The sequence below is a fragment of the Engraulis encrasicolus genome, unplaced genomic scaffold (genome assembly GCF_034702125.1).
Source record: "Engraulis encrasicolus isolate BLACKSEA-1 unplaced genomic scaffold, IST_EnEncr_1.0 scaffold_183_np1212, whole genome shotgun sequence".
Lineage (NCBI taxonomy): Eukaryota > Metazoa > Chordata > Actinopteri > Clupeiformes > Engraulidae > Engraulis > Engraulis encrasicolus.
The window spans coordinates 30701-44119 of NW_026945384.1; the positions used below are offsets into that span (position 1 = coordinate 30701).

Below are 13419 nucleotides of genomic sequence, written 5' to 3' on the forward strand. Positions count from 1 at the left end.
ATCAATATTAATTAAACAACCGTAGTACCATAGTTGACCACAAGAACAGAACACTAAACAGTTGACAGAAGAAATACCCAATCAATCTGCAGATTCAATCATTCAAGATAACACTTAACCCCATAAATATGTATGTATGTACTTGTGTATGATACATGTAGCTCAGCTTTCGTTACATTCCTATGACGTGGTACACTTAACCATAGTGGAAAGCAAGTTAAACTTCTCCATAATTAATTTTACCTTTTAAGTTAAAACTCATACAGAGGAACAAAATTAAATGTTACATTTTACACCATTGGCAAAGAGCACCTAGTCTCTTTCTTTAAACTTCTGAGCTTTCCATTTTGTGTATGTGTGTATTCTATGTATGTACATATGCATTCTGTCATGACTATATCAGTGTTGCAACTGCTTGTTACTGTAGTAACCAACTCCAATATTTGCACATTAATTTCCATGTGAACTGATTCTATGATTAATAATGTATTGTATAATTACACTAAACATCCATTCACTCACACATTCAGAAACTCATTCACTTATATAGTAGTCAATTTAACAACTCTGCCCTTAAAATTAATATGACACCCTCCCAGGCCTAGGAAGCGGCCATTTTTAAATAGCTTGCATACAGCCATTCTGCCTGCAGAATAGACTATAGACGAGCTGGCAACAGCTGTCGTAAAAGGTCGTAAACCTCCCCAGTACTCAAATAGACTAGAATATTCTTAGAACACACTACCCAACTAAAATTTTAGTCAAATAGAGATAAAATTCATACTTACAACTTGCAATGACCCAATGGCACCCTTCTCCGTGGCATTCCTTCTGTTCCTTGTTCTTTTGCACAAAGATTCCTTAAATTGATTTATCTAGAAATAAATCTATTAATTTCCTAATTACCCCATTAAATGTGCACGTGACTATAGCCCATTAAATTTCCACGCAGAAATGAATATATGTGTAAAGAGAAATTGTAATTTGGCAGATTTTCAGTAAATAAGAATTTAAATAATAAAGGTGACTCTAACAGTGTCTGTGATAGAGCTTTTCACATGTAGGTGTCAAATGCTAGGCCGCAGCTATAAATAGCTCACCAGCCTTGCCATGCGGCCAATACTCAAAGATAGACAGAAAATAGAATATCCACAAATATAGATCTTAACCTTAATAACAACACTATAACGACAGTAAACAAGTAGTATTATAACAGTTATTTTAACCTACACTGCAACTTAAAATAAACACCATAAAACTTCATTAGACTTGTGCATGCGTGTCTTCACTGCCCATGCCACAACTTCTTAATTCCTCTACAAATACATAAATCCACAGAAATAACTTATCAAAACCATTAGTCAAACTATACTTATCTTCCTCATGTTATGTGTCGTGTCAGAAGGCAAATTGCATCTTTAAATGCATTTTCTAGCAGCAGCTGACATGTGCTCTCTGTCCTACTTGCTTCAGCCGCCATCTTGGAAATGACCAAATGGACCCTAGTCACATGGTCAACTGATGTCACAGCTCCAGTGGCCCCCCCTTGGCAGGAAACACCACAGGCCTTGAAAATCTCTGCAATACTGATCAGAAATAATTAGCCACTGATAACTCACAAAAATCAGTCAAATCACAATTTAAACTGTATGGTAAACATATCAACTCCACTCACCAATCATGGAAAGAACTTTACTGAAACCAGACAGATTGCTAGGAACTTTTGAGATAGACCATTAAACACTTTCTGAACAAAATTATTTATCCAAAATTATTCAAATTATCTAATAAACTCTCCTGGCTAGCTCTGCCAAATATGTGGTAACTTTTTAATAATTAACCCACATTGCCAATTAAGATTATTAGCTGGGCCAATAAAATAGTCCAGAACCCAATTTAATTAATAAGACTTAATCTGGGCTATTGCCTGTTCACAAGGATAACCATCTTCCGCTATCTGACTCGTGTATGTTTACCATTTACCAATTAATACCCAAGTATTCATATTATTGTTATCACTATTACATACTTAGTTATTATTTAGTTAATTGGACCCCATCAGCCATAAGCATACATTACCCATCTTTGTGCAGGAGAACAGTGAAGAGAAACCAGAAGCCAGGAAATCACAGGAGAAGACGAATGCCATTGCCATCAAGATTACCAATTTATTGTACATTGCAAGTGAGAGAGCATAGTAACTACGTTATTACAGTTACCCATAGCATAACCCAAGTTCCTAACCATGGTGGCCAAATGCCCCATGTGTCCCAATAGCATAGCATAGCGACCTGCTAGCACCAAGGCAAAAGGCCCCAGTGTGCCAGCAAGCACCCTATCCCCAAGGCTCTTTCCCCAGCTCTCTCCCGAGCTCACATTTGAGAACAGTATTTAAACCCCACAAGTGTATTGCAACATGTAACAAACAAGGTCAAAACATCAGTGCAGCAAGAAGATACCAGAATACATTTCACAAATATGGTCAGTTCAGCCTCTAACTGACTAAGTCAAATATGGAACTGGTCACTCCATGGGTCTACCCAACTCACTAACTCCAGCAAGTGGCTGTGTGACAATCGACACCTCTGTAGCTAGGTTTTACGACAGCAGCTGTCTTCTGGACTCTAGCTAGGCACCAGAAATACACAGTCACAGAACCACAGTTAAGTGTAAAATGAGGCCAGTTTACATACAAGATATTATCTGTTAATGTCCAAAAATAATTGTAAATATTAATGAAGAAATGTTGGCAAAACTACGACAATACCACCATTGCTGGGTGTTGAGCTGTGTAGTTTAACTTTTTTGCTTTGAAAATCTGCCATCTTAATTCAACGTGTCTGTGGGTAAGAATTGACCTGTTTGTTAGGTTGTTAGGCTTTTGTTATGAGGCTATGTTAGGTTATCTCGTTTTAGCAAATGGAGTTTTGGATGGAATAAATTTAATGGCCGCACTACTGAGGTAAGGAGGGGGAGAAGTTCATTCCAATTTCGAAAAAGACGTTGATAAGACATCCCTAATGACCTAATATGGACTAGAATTTGCCCTTATCTGGAGGTCCTGATGACGTTCATACCTGACGTCATAATAACGCAAAAAAAAAGACGTCATCTGGCGTTACACTCTGGTACCCTGCTGGGACGTCCAACAATGACCTGGAAAAGACGTTGTTTGGACGTCTTTTTGCCCAGTGGGTAATATAAGGTGCACATAGTTAAATATGTCAATGTTGACTAATAACAACATTTTCCTAGGAAGAAGTTGTCCACTTTGATAGCATGATATGTTTTGATTTAAAACTGTATAAGATTATTTAATAATAAAACGGTATATGGTCATGTCCAATATGAAATGACTTTTTTAAACATCCCTTTTACTAACAGCACAGAAAATATGTTAATTTCTTCAAACATACACATATAGGTGTATTTAATGTTACTCAACTTTCAACATAGCACCAACATATTAACAAGATTTTATGATTATTTCAAAATATTTTTAAAAAACATTCAACCTAACAGGGTGGAATGGAACCTAACTGGGTGGAATGGAATCTAACAGGGTGGATTTTTTTCAATATTTTTTTCAATATTTAAAATCTGATTAGTATTCCAAAATGTAAACTTCAATGTAAAACTCATTCATTATTTTAGTTTTACAATTTACTTAGCAATTGTGATAAATTATATGACCATAGTATGAATTCGGATATAAATCGTGTAGCCCATAGCATGAAATTGTAGCGGGAAATAAGATGGCGTAATGAAAGCAATGCATATAAGCTGTGGATAAAAATAAGAACACCTATTTCTACACACATATGTATATTGTTGCATTGCTAAATAACAAGTTTTGTGTGGTATATTATGTATATATTACACATATGCGTTTGTGTGTCTATACATAAATGAAATACAGATAATAATTATTAATAATGCGATGAAAATAACAACAATAATAACAATAATTAACAATAAATCAATAATGACTAACAATATTTCAACAATGACTAATAAATAATTCAATAATAATAGCCCTCTTGGATTTTTTCCACCCTGTAAGGGTCCCATTGAGAATCCCATTTACAAAGCTCAAATTCCCCCCTGTTAGGCTCAATTCTCTAACAGGGGGGAACACGACAGGGTGGATTTTTTCCCCCCTTTTCTTATTCTAGCTCTCTACCAGCCAACCTTTTAGCTATCTCACCTTCAGTAGATTAACACTCCTTTAATAACTAAATTGGATAAGTTTTTCAAAAAATTACACTGAATTCACATTTTACGCAATTTGCCCTAACAGGGTGGAACTTTAAGGTTGACCCATGAGGGGGTGACATGTTTAAGATCAAAAATAGCAAAAAGGGAGTCTCAGTAGCAGCTTACATCAGTTTCCACAGTTTGAAAATGTCTCCAAAAGGATGTCTCTTCCTGTAAATGGCTTGTGTGGAATTGTAGATTTTTATTACATCACATTGACAGTCATCCTAACAGGGGGGAAAACTACTACTGGGACACGTAAAGTAGGATTAAAATAGAATGTAAGAAATAGAACTTAACCATACTAAATTACATGTTTTCATACAACTTAGTTTGGTCTATTCAACTGTGGAAGAGATTTAAATATAAATTTATTTTTTAATGTCATTCTACTAGATTATGTTGATCACCTGGCACTGTGGGACACAGTAAAATTAAGTGCGTGTGATACCAAAAAGGTGTGTAAAATATGAAATAATAGTCAAAATGCATTTGAATTGCATATAATGTTTGGTTAACACTTGAAACACTATTGATTTACCTTATTTTTTATATTTGGCACAGTTTGAGCAAAAATCAGGGCAATAAAACATGCGGACATGAAATGTTGCCCCAAAAAGAGAATCACCCAGATAACAACCGACTACCCTTTCCAATGCGTGGCCAATGGGCCAATGCTATCCATGCCATGTCCCTATCCAAACGGTTTCATTAACTATCCTGTTATCAACAAAAAAAATAAACTGACGTGCACGTTAGGATTGTGCTGTGCTACTAACTTGGTTTGCAGCTGCCACAACACTAACTTGCTCTCATTTAGTCATGTTGTTGTTTCGCCCCTAGAATCGCCTCTGTGCAGCACCTGTGCGGCCTTTATAGGGTTTTCACACCTGGTCCCCTTTAAGGGACTGTTCGTAATTTATCAGGGGGGGAGGGCTGGTGCGTAGGGGGGGGAGGGCCATGATGAAAAAAAATGAGGTGGAGGGGAGGGCCATGGCAAAAAAAATCGGAGTTAGGGGGAGGGCCATGGGAAAAAAACGGATTTTTTTTATTTTTTAACAATAATAAAACATGTTCTGAAACACATCGCTTTGCGATGCAAGGTCCCGGTGCATACTATAGCACTGAAGCGTGTATCTGTAGTCAAAAAACTATCAGGTGCAGCTACTGTAGATTGCCCGCGCTGACTCTCTTTCACTGTATTGCTAGTGCTACGGAGGAACATTGAGCATCATAGAAAATGCCCGTGAGCAAATATCAAACTAGCTGAGGTGAACTATATGGGCTAAACAGTTTGGGAAGTTTTGACAACGAATTGGATGGGCATTTCCAGAGGAATTTTGGAGAGGTGTTGTAGTCAACTGGTGGTCACAGCCTCTGGTAAGTCATGATTTTATTTATTGGCACCGCCGTGTGCTTTACATTTGTGTTCAAACTTTTAGACCCCAACCAGACCGGAAAGAACAGTACCTAGGCCTAGACGGGTAGAACGGTGCAGTGACGCGAGTTTGTTAGCTTGTGGTGTCAAGGTAGTAATAAAAGTGGTATTAACGGCGATGTTAGCAAAAAGTAGTAAACTTAAAGTATATTTTGTTAAGTATACTTAAGTACAAGTATAAGTATACCAAGTATACTTGAGACCATGTACTTTCAGTATACTAGAAAGTATACTAATTTAATACTACTTTATACTAAATTGGAACATTTTAAGTTTATAAAAGTATACTTATAAGTTCATTTCAAGTTTACAAAAAGTACACTTTCAAGTACATTCATCAATGCTTGGTGTATCCCTCTTGAATACTTCAAGTATACTACAAGTGTACTTATTTATATACTGCCACTGTACTGGTTATATACTTCCAGTTCATGTTTCTAGTTTATTGTAGTATTCCTCAAGTGTACTTTATATGAACTTTGGTTATTTTACTAGTTTACTACAAGTATACTTTATGTTTATTCATCATATATTGTAGATTATGGTTTATATACTTGAAATAGACTCCTTAGTATTCTTAAAGTTTATTCATAGGCTACTAAATGTACAGTGTACTGAGTGTGATGTATTTACAAAATCAGAAGACACAATGTTGAAAATAAGTTTGATTTGTTTATTTCATATTTATTTTTACATAATATGCTGACATTTAGGACTTCTTTTCGTTTACTTGCTTGGTGTTGTTGTACTTCTGTCTTATTATTCGTCTCACATCTTGCATGGTGGTCAGTGAATTTCGCCTGGGCATGAGCTGTGAGTGCAAACACACATACAGAACAAAAACATTACCTAAATGTTATTCTTATTCATGGTCCACAATAAACACGCAATTGTAGGGGAGATGACTTATCATAGGTCTACAATTTAAAAACAATGGGCAGCATGTTGCTAATGAGTGACATCAAGTGCTAATTCCTCTATAATTTACAACTGAAAAACATTGACTGTTCACCATCATAATGAAGCATTACTTTAGTTGTTTAAAAAAACAATAATAATTGTATATATATATCTATCTATCTATCTATCTATATATATATATATATATATATATATATATATATATATATATATATATCAATGTAAAAAATGTATCTTTTTTTGTAAATTCAGTGCAGTGTTGGCCTATAGTCTATAAACTACCTCCATAACATGATAGGTTAGGAAATGGTATGATGACGTCCCCAAATATATAATACTACATCCAGTACAGTTGAACATGCTTTCTTTCTAACTGATGTGTAAAATCAAAAGGTGTAGAGAAACACTGTAGTAAACATTTGCCCACATTAATAAACACAACACTATTAATATATGATTATGTATTTACCATATCATCAGGCTCAGATAACACTTGAGAGCTCTGTGCAGAAGGTAGGCAATCTCCAGGTGGTGTGTTGACCAGGTTGATGGAGGTGTTGGGGCCTTGTCACTACTACTCCTGGAAGCTCTGTAAAGGGGATGAAAACAAGACAACAAAAGCTTTGTGTTATTATTCTGTTTTGAGACCACTTTAACACATTGGACTGGTCATTTCTGTTGACTGGACCGTGACTGGAAGTGGAGGTAATTAGGCAGGGACAGGTGCCACGATGAGTCAGACTTTTTAGATTGTCAACAACAAAAATATGTTGGTAGCTACACGGACCTCCGCCATGTTTTTCTGAACATTTTGCATTCGAGGCGAGATACAATATTCAGAAAACACGACGAGCATCCGAGCGGCTTTAAACATAGTTTGTGGTTTATCTAAAGAGACTGTGGCTGTAACTGTAATATGTAGGCCTAATGCTTAACACGAACGGAAAAAAATCACCAATAACTTTTACCATTGGATCAGTCTGTTTAAGCTAGCCGGGTAAGCTAACGGTTAGCATATAGAGCTAAGCACAACTAGACAGCCACAAACTAATATTGGACCACTTCTTGCAAGTGTAGAATTATCTCTTGGCACTTACATTATATCTGGCACTAGAGCCAAAACGCAATTTTCGTTGACATTGTTGTCACTGCGTTGTGAGTGAGTGGTTAAACAGCTGTCTTGCTGCATGGTCAACTGTCACTTAGCTAGGTAGGCTGGCTTTATGTACAGACCCCACTTTGGGAACAATGCTATTGAGCTAACTGAGAATCAATACAATTCACAACTTACCAGCAGTCATCAAAACCTTTCCAGGAAAAAAGGCTGGGCCGTTTGACTTTTTCCTGTCGTTAATCTCCCCCTTTATCTCCATCCATTCGTCTTCTTCCAGGTCAGGGCACTGAGTGATTTACTGTTGTTGGACATAATTGCCGGTCGTCAGGACTTATTCATGCAATCTTCCCATCTTCCACAGTCTTGTCCTTGATATAATAATTGGCAAATGCCATTGTAATCTATACATTGCGTTTTTTAGCTCTTCTCCAGCTCGGTGGTCTTCTTTGCTTCTCTTCAGCAGCGGCAGTTATTTTTTGCGAACGACACGCGCGGTGAGCCCTAATTTGAAATTGGGCCGCCCCCATTGGCTGCCAGATATGGGGCGGGACCATGGGCAGAACTGCAAACGCGGTTGGGTCGTGGATACCGGAAGTTACTGACGGTTAGGTTTAAGATTTATTTTATTTGGGCACATTTTAAAATAATAATAATTATAATAATAAAAACATTTCTTTACTGACGTTGGGGATAGGGATTGTTTTGGTCAGGGCACATTTTCGCATGAAAAATGCAACATGAATATGTCACTTCCGCTCTTGACCCCTGCCAGAGAATTTTCTTTTCTTTCTTTTTTTTGTAGAAAATCATCACATGGAGGGGTTATACAAAATAACTGAGACACCTGCCATTTTAGTGTGGGAAGTTTCATGGCTCAAGTGAACCAGCCTGTCTTCATTAACTGCACATTGCACCAGTAAGGTGAAGTGTGTGAGAGCACAGTTTTGTTTAACATTTTGCAATGCACACATTAGGGTGACATGTCAGAGAGTTCAAAAAGGAGAAATTCTTGGTGGGCCTATAAAGATGAATTGAGCACCCTTACTTTGTACTTCAAAGTGTTAAACTCCAGTATTAGCCTATATTAATAAATAAATTAAATGTTAAACACAAGTCAATGACTTGTAGGCTACTTTATGCACTTGAAGTATTAGGACTTCTTTCAGACTAATGTAAAAAGTATACTTAAGTATAAGTTTTAGTATAAAAATATAAGTCTAGTATACTTTGGTTCTACTTCATCTTAGACTTCAGTTTATACTTTTAAGTATAAGCCAAGTATACTTCAGTATACTTTTCACAAGTATATAAAATATAGTTTAGAAAAAGTAACCTTCAAGTATACTTACTCGATTTCAGTATAAAATAAGTATACTCATAGTACACTTGAATAAACTTCTTTTTGCTAAGGGGTGTTGGCCATGCATCATAAGGTCTTGAAACCATTGGAGGAGCTAACTTGTTGTGAAGAGAAGTCTCATCACTTTGGTGAACAAAAACGGACCAACTAAGCAAGGGATTATGTAGGCCTACATTTAAAGCGTGACGGGAGAAGGGAATGTCACCAAAGTTGTGCATCGTGTCAGGTAAGAAGTGACTTTTGTTTCTTGCTGTGGAGATTGGATTCGTAGAAGCGTGTATTGGTATGCTAGGTCTTGCCTGTTGCTGGTGAAGTAGTCTAGCTTAGCCTCGGAGTTGGCTATGGGGTGAATCTGAAGGAGAGCACAGCCGATGGTTTGCCTGGCTTGTCTATCATCACAGTTGTCAAAGTTGAATTGCCGCGGTGTGTAATGGCTGTGCTTGTTGGATGTTTTGGAATGTTGTACTGGTTCTGTTTTGGCAATTTGTTCCTTTTGCCTCTTGCTGCTGATTTGACCACCATAGCACCACCAACTAAAGGTGGCTTTCTCACTCTCCCTGTATCAATAGCCAGCAATGGCTCAAGCTGCTTTGGCGCTTAGCCTACTTCTTGCTCCGATCACATCCCAAACTCTTTGGCCGTCAGAGTGTAATTACATGCCTGTGTGTGTGCGTGCGTGCTTTTATGCGCGGTCTGGGAGACAGGACAGGGGTCCTGATCGAGATGCACCTGATACAGTCGAAATTGCAAGAAAATCTAAATTATTTGAAAGCCCGGTCACCTCTCACGAGTGCATCGCATAGCCTAGTCAAAGCATTTCTTCTAATTTCACACATTGCACACTGCCCATGCTGAAGAGACAAACTGTCAAGGCAGCGCGATTTGCTCTTGAACACGCCCTCACCTCCAAATCAGGTGCGCGTCTCACTTCCGCGAGAAGAATTTAATAATGTCAAAGTGAGATGTTAAAGAAAAAAAAAGTTAAATCTAGCCATCCTTGTTTAGGCTACATAAAACATGAGGAAGTTATTCAGATGTGATTCGCCATTCCTCACCCTAAAATTGATTAGAACGCAGGAAATTGCATCTAAAAAACAGATTTTTTTTCACAGCACCCCCTGGACAAAACCTGCGTCCCTGGCTTCGCTACTGTGCTGAACATGTAAAACGTACCCTGTGAAAGGCGCTGCTTGTCGAGCAGGGAAATATTGAAGCTGCGCTGGGGAAACTCTCTCCACTTTGTAGTTTACAGTAGTAACAACTCGGACATTGGTATTGAAATGGAAGTTTTTATTACCATTATTATTATTATTATTATTATTAATATTATTATTATTATTATTATTATTTGTACTTAACACGTAAAAAAAAGTGAAGGCAATGTGTCTTGGTGACAGTGGAGTTAAAAGGCATCCCATGCAGCCGCAGAGGTAGATTCTAGCGGCTTCTCATAGGTATCCACTGATATCGATAGCACATAATAGTGCAGACAACCGCCCTTGATGTAGGCTACTCTGACTGTTCTCATGATGGTTGTTCATCTACCAATTTTACATATTATTTTTTTTACCTGTAGGGGGAGGGCCATGGGAAAACAAAATTGAAGTGGGGGGAGGGCCATGGGGAAAAAAATTGAGGTGGAGGGGGGGGCCATGATTTTTTGACCGGACTTCCAGCGCACCAGCCCTCCCCCCCCGGTAAATAACGTACAGTCCCTAAGTGAACCAAAGTCAGTCCTCTTTAAGTGGACCAAAAATCGAACCAAAAGCAAAAGGACTCAGTTCTGTTTTTGTTCATATTGTAAGTGTATTACAAAAAGAACTGGCTGATCTTTCCGGTGCTGGTAGGCTTTTATTGTGTGTCACTCTTCTTTTTTTATCACAACCGGTCCTCTAGACTAGCCCTCCTTAAGTGATTACATCTAGTCACAAGTGTAACTTGTCAGAACTCATAAGCGAACCGAACTGAGACCTCGTCAACCAAGGTCTCAGTACAGTTTGCTTCCGAGGGGTCTGAGTTCGCTTAGGAGGCTGAAAAGGTTCGGGTGTGAAAACGCTGGTACTCACAGAAAGACAGGCCTATCACTTTTTACTTTTATAACCTCCAGCAAGAAGGTTATGTTTTTGGTTGCGTTGGTTTGTTTGTCTGTCTGTTTGTCAGTAGGATAACTCAAGACATTATGCACAGATTTTGATGAAATGTTGTGGAGATTACGGTTTTGGTGGTGAACCGGATCCAAGACTTTTTCAAATGATTCTTCACCATTGCGGGATAGGATAGAATTTTGACATTCCATTTTATAACTCCATAAAAACAAGGCAAAAAGACTTTTTTAAAAAGCAAAAAAAAAAGCTGTAACCTACAGGTAGTCAAATGTTCTATCAAACAACTTCCTTGGCGGAGGTCTGCACTCTCTGAATGCATTTCTAGTTATGATTTGTCATTTAAATTTTTTTTATTGACATCAGTCATGAAATTCAACATAGTGTAACTTTTGCTTTTGTATTAAATGTATATATACAAGACAATGCAGTCTATAGTTACCTCTTTTTATATATATTTGTTATTAATAGGCAACCATGTGCAACTGAAGCTTTGTCAGTTTCACATTACAAATAAAGCAACCTAGTCTGAAATCACATGTCAATATTTTTTATTTTAAAAAAGCAAATTACAGTGATATCAACAATCAGCATAAATACTTTATTTTAGCTCACATACACTCACAAACACACAAACATTATTATAACAATCAGTTAACAACGGTCCAGCCTGTTTTACTTACACAAATACAAAATTATAAAATATAGAAAATATCTAAACACTTTTTTTCCTTCCAAAATATACATATAGCTTTACTCATGTTTAAAAAAATAAATAAATACATTTGTTCAATACTCTTCTACAATACTGGCCAAACACTAGTAAATACATCTAGTACTAGTCTCTGAAGACAGAACTGAGTACTGGCTCGCTACCGCCATCTGGTGGCAGAGAGCTGTAAGTGCACAAGGGCCAGTGACTACTAGCAGCAGTGCGCCGGCTGCTTAAGATAGAGCTCTGTGTATAGACATGTATCTTCAGATCATGTATATATACACGTCTATGGCTCTGTGGCCCCGAGGACCTCAAATACATGGCTGCCCAACCTACCATAGGTCTCTAAGGCAATGCCTGAATGAATTGTGTGTGCGCGTGTGCGTGTGTGTGTGTGTGTGTGTGTGCACACAAGCTGTGATTGCATACTGTATACGGACAGTACATGTGTGTCCATCTTTATCACTTCTGTGGGTACATGGAGCCCAGTGTGTATGAGGGGAGGCCTGTGTTCTTGGCGATCCACTTGTTGTAGTTGGTGACGCGGGTGTAGTACCCTGGCTTGCCCTCCTCAGCACACTTGTCCCCAAAGCTCACCACACCGAAGAGGAACATGCGGCCCTGAACGTCACACACCAACGGACCACCGGAGTCGCCCTGCGGGAAGAGAATATAAAGAGGTGAGTCAGTGTGTGTTTGTCTGTTTCTGTATATGTGATTTTGTGTGTGTTTGCATGTGTGACCCTCCTGGATGTGTGTGTGGATGCACCTGTGTGTGTGTGTGTGTGTGTGTGTGTGTGTGTGTGTGTGTGTGTGTGTGTGTGTGTGTGTGTGTGTGCGTGCGGTGGTAGTTCTAGCCATTTGGGGGCCCCTGGCGAATAGACGTGGGGCCCTCTTGAATTTGGCATGAATCTGGCATTTAGCCTGGCAGGGTTTGACTATTGGGGGGCCCTACAGTGGCTAGTGTTGATGGGGCCCTAGCCTAGTATGCCTATTGGTAAAGATGGCTTCGTGTGTGTGTGAGTGCAAAGGGACTGGACAAATACTGCTCTATTTATGCCATAATTGGGAGCCTGTCCATTTGGAGACGGAGATGTCATATCTATCCATACAGATTACTGGACTCATAATTTGTACATCATTAATTTTACCAATCTACAGGATTTTTCCAATAATGTTTGGATCTGTAATCCTTCCCTGTGTGACGTGACGAGAAGTACTATATGTGTGTGTGTGTGTGTGTGTGTGTGTACCTGGCAGGCGTCGGTCTTCCAGTCGTGGCTAGCAGCGCAGAACATGTTGTCGGTCATGCGGCTGACTGTGGCCTCAGCTCTGCACTGCTCAGGGGTCCTCAGTATCACCTGGCCTTCCTTCAGAATGTTGGTGAAGAACGCCGTATCTGCACATGTACAATTAACATTACATTACATTACATTAGATTACACTTTGCTAACAGTTTTATCCAAAGAGACTTTTAGGAGGGAGGAAGGGACTGGTAATGGTGGGGATTGA

At 38.5% G+C, this 13419-nt stretch overlaps 1 protein-coding gene and 1 long non-coding RNA gene across 2 annotated transcripts in view; both read right to left on the reverse strand.

The window, feature by feature from the left end:
* Nucleotides 1–6376: 6376 nt before the first annotated feature.
* LOC134442613 (uncharacterized) lies at nucleotides 6377–8396 on the reverse strand. The gene is made up of 3 exons (XR_010033413.1): nucleotides 7908–8396; nucleotides 7086–7205; nucleotides 6377–6506 (listed from the first exon to the last, which is right to left on the reverse strand). It is a non-coding gene; the product is annotated as an uncharacterized LOC134442613 (long non-coding RNA).
* Nucleotides 8397–11733: 3337 nt separating this feature from the next.
* LOC134442611 (urokinase-type plasminogen activator-like) overlaps nucleotides 11734–13419 on the reverse strand; it is a 17194-nt gene continuing 15508 nt past the window's right edge. The window contains exons 3-4 of the mRNA XM_063192666.1: nucleotides 13161–13306; nucleotides 11734–12564 (exon numbers count right to left, since the gene is read on the reverse strand). Of these exons, the coding sequence (XP_063048736.1) occupies nucleotides 12370–12564; nucleotides 13161–13306 (341 nt within the window). The 3' untranslated portion in view covers nucleotides 11734–12369. The remainder of the gene's footprint in view (nucleotides 12565–13160; nucleotides 13307–13419) is intronic.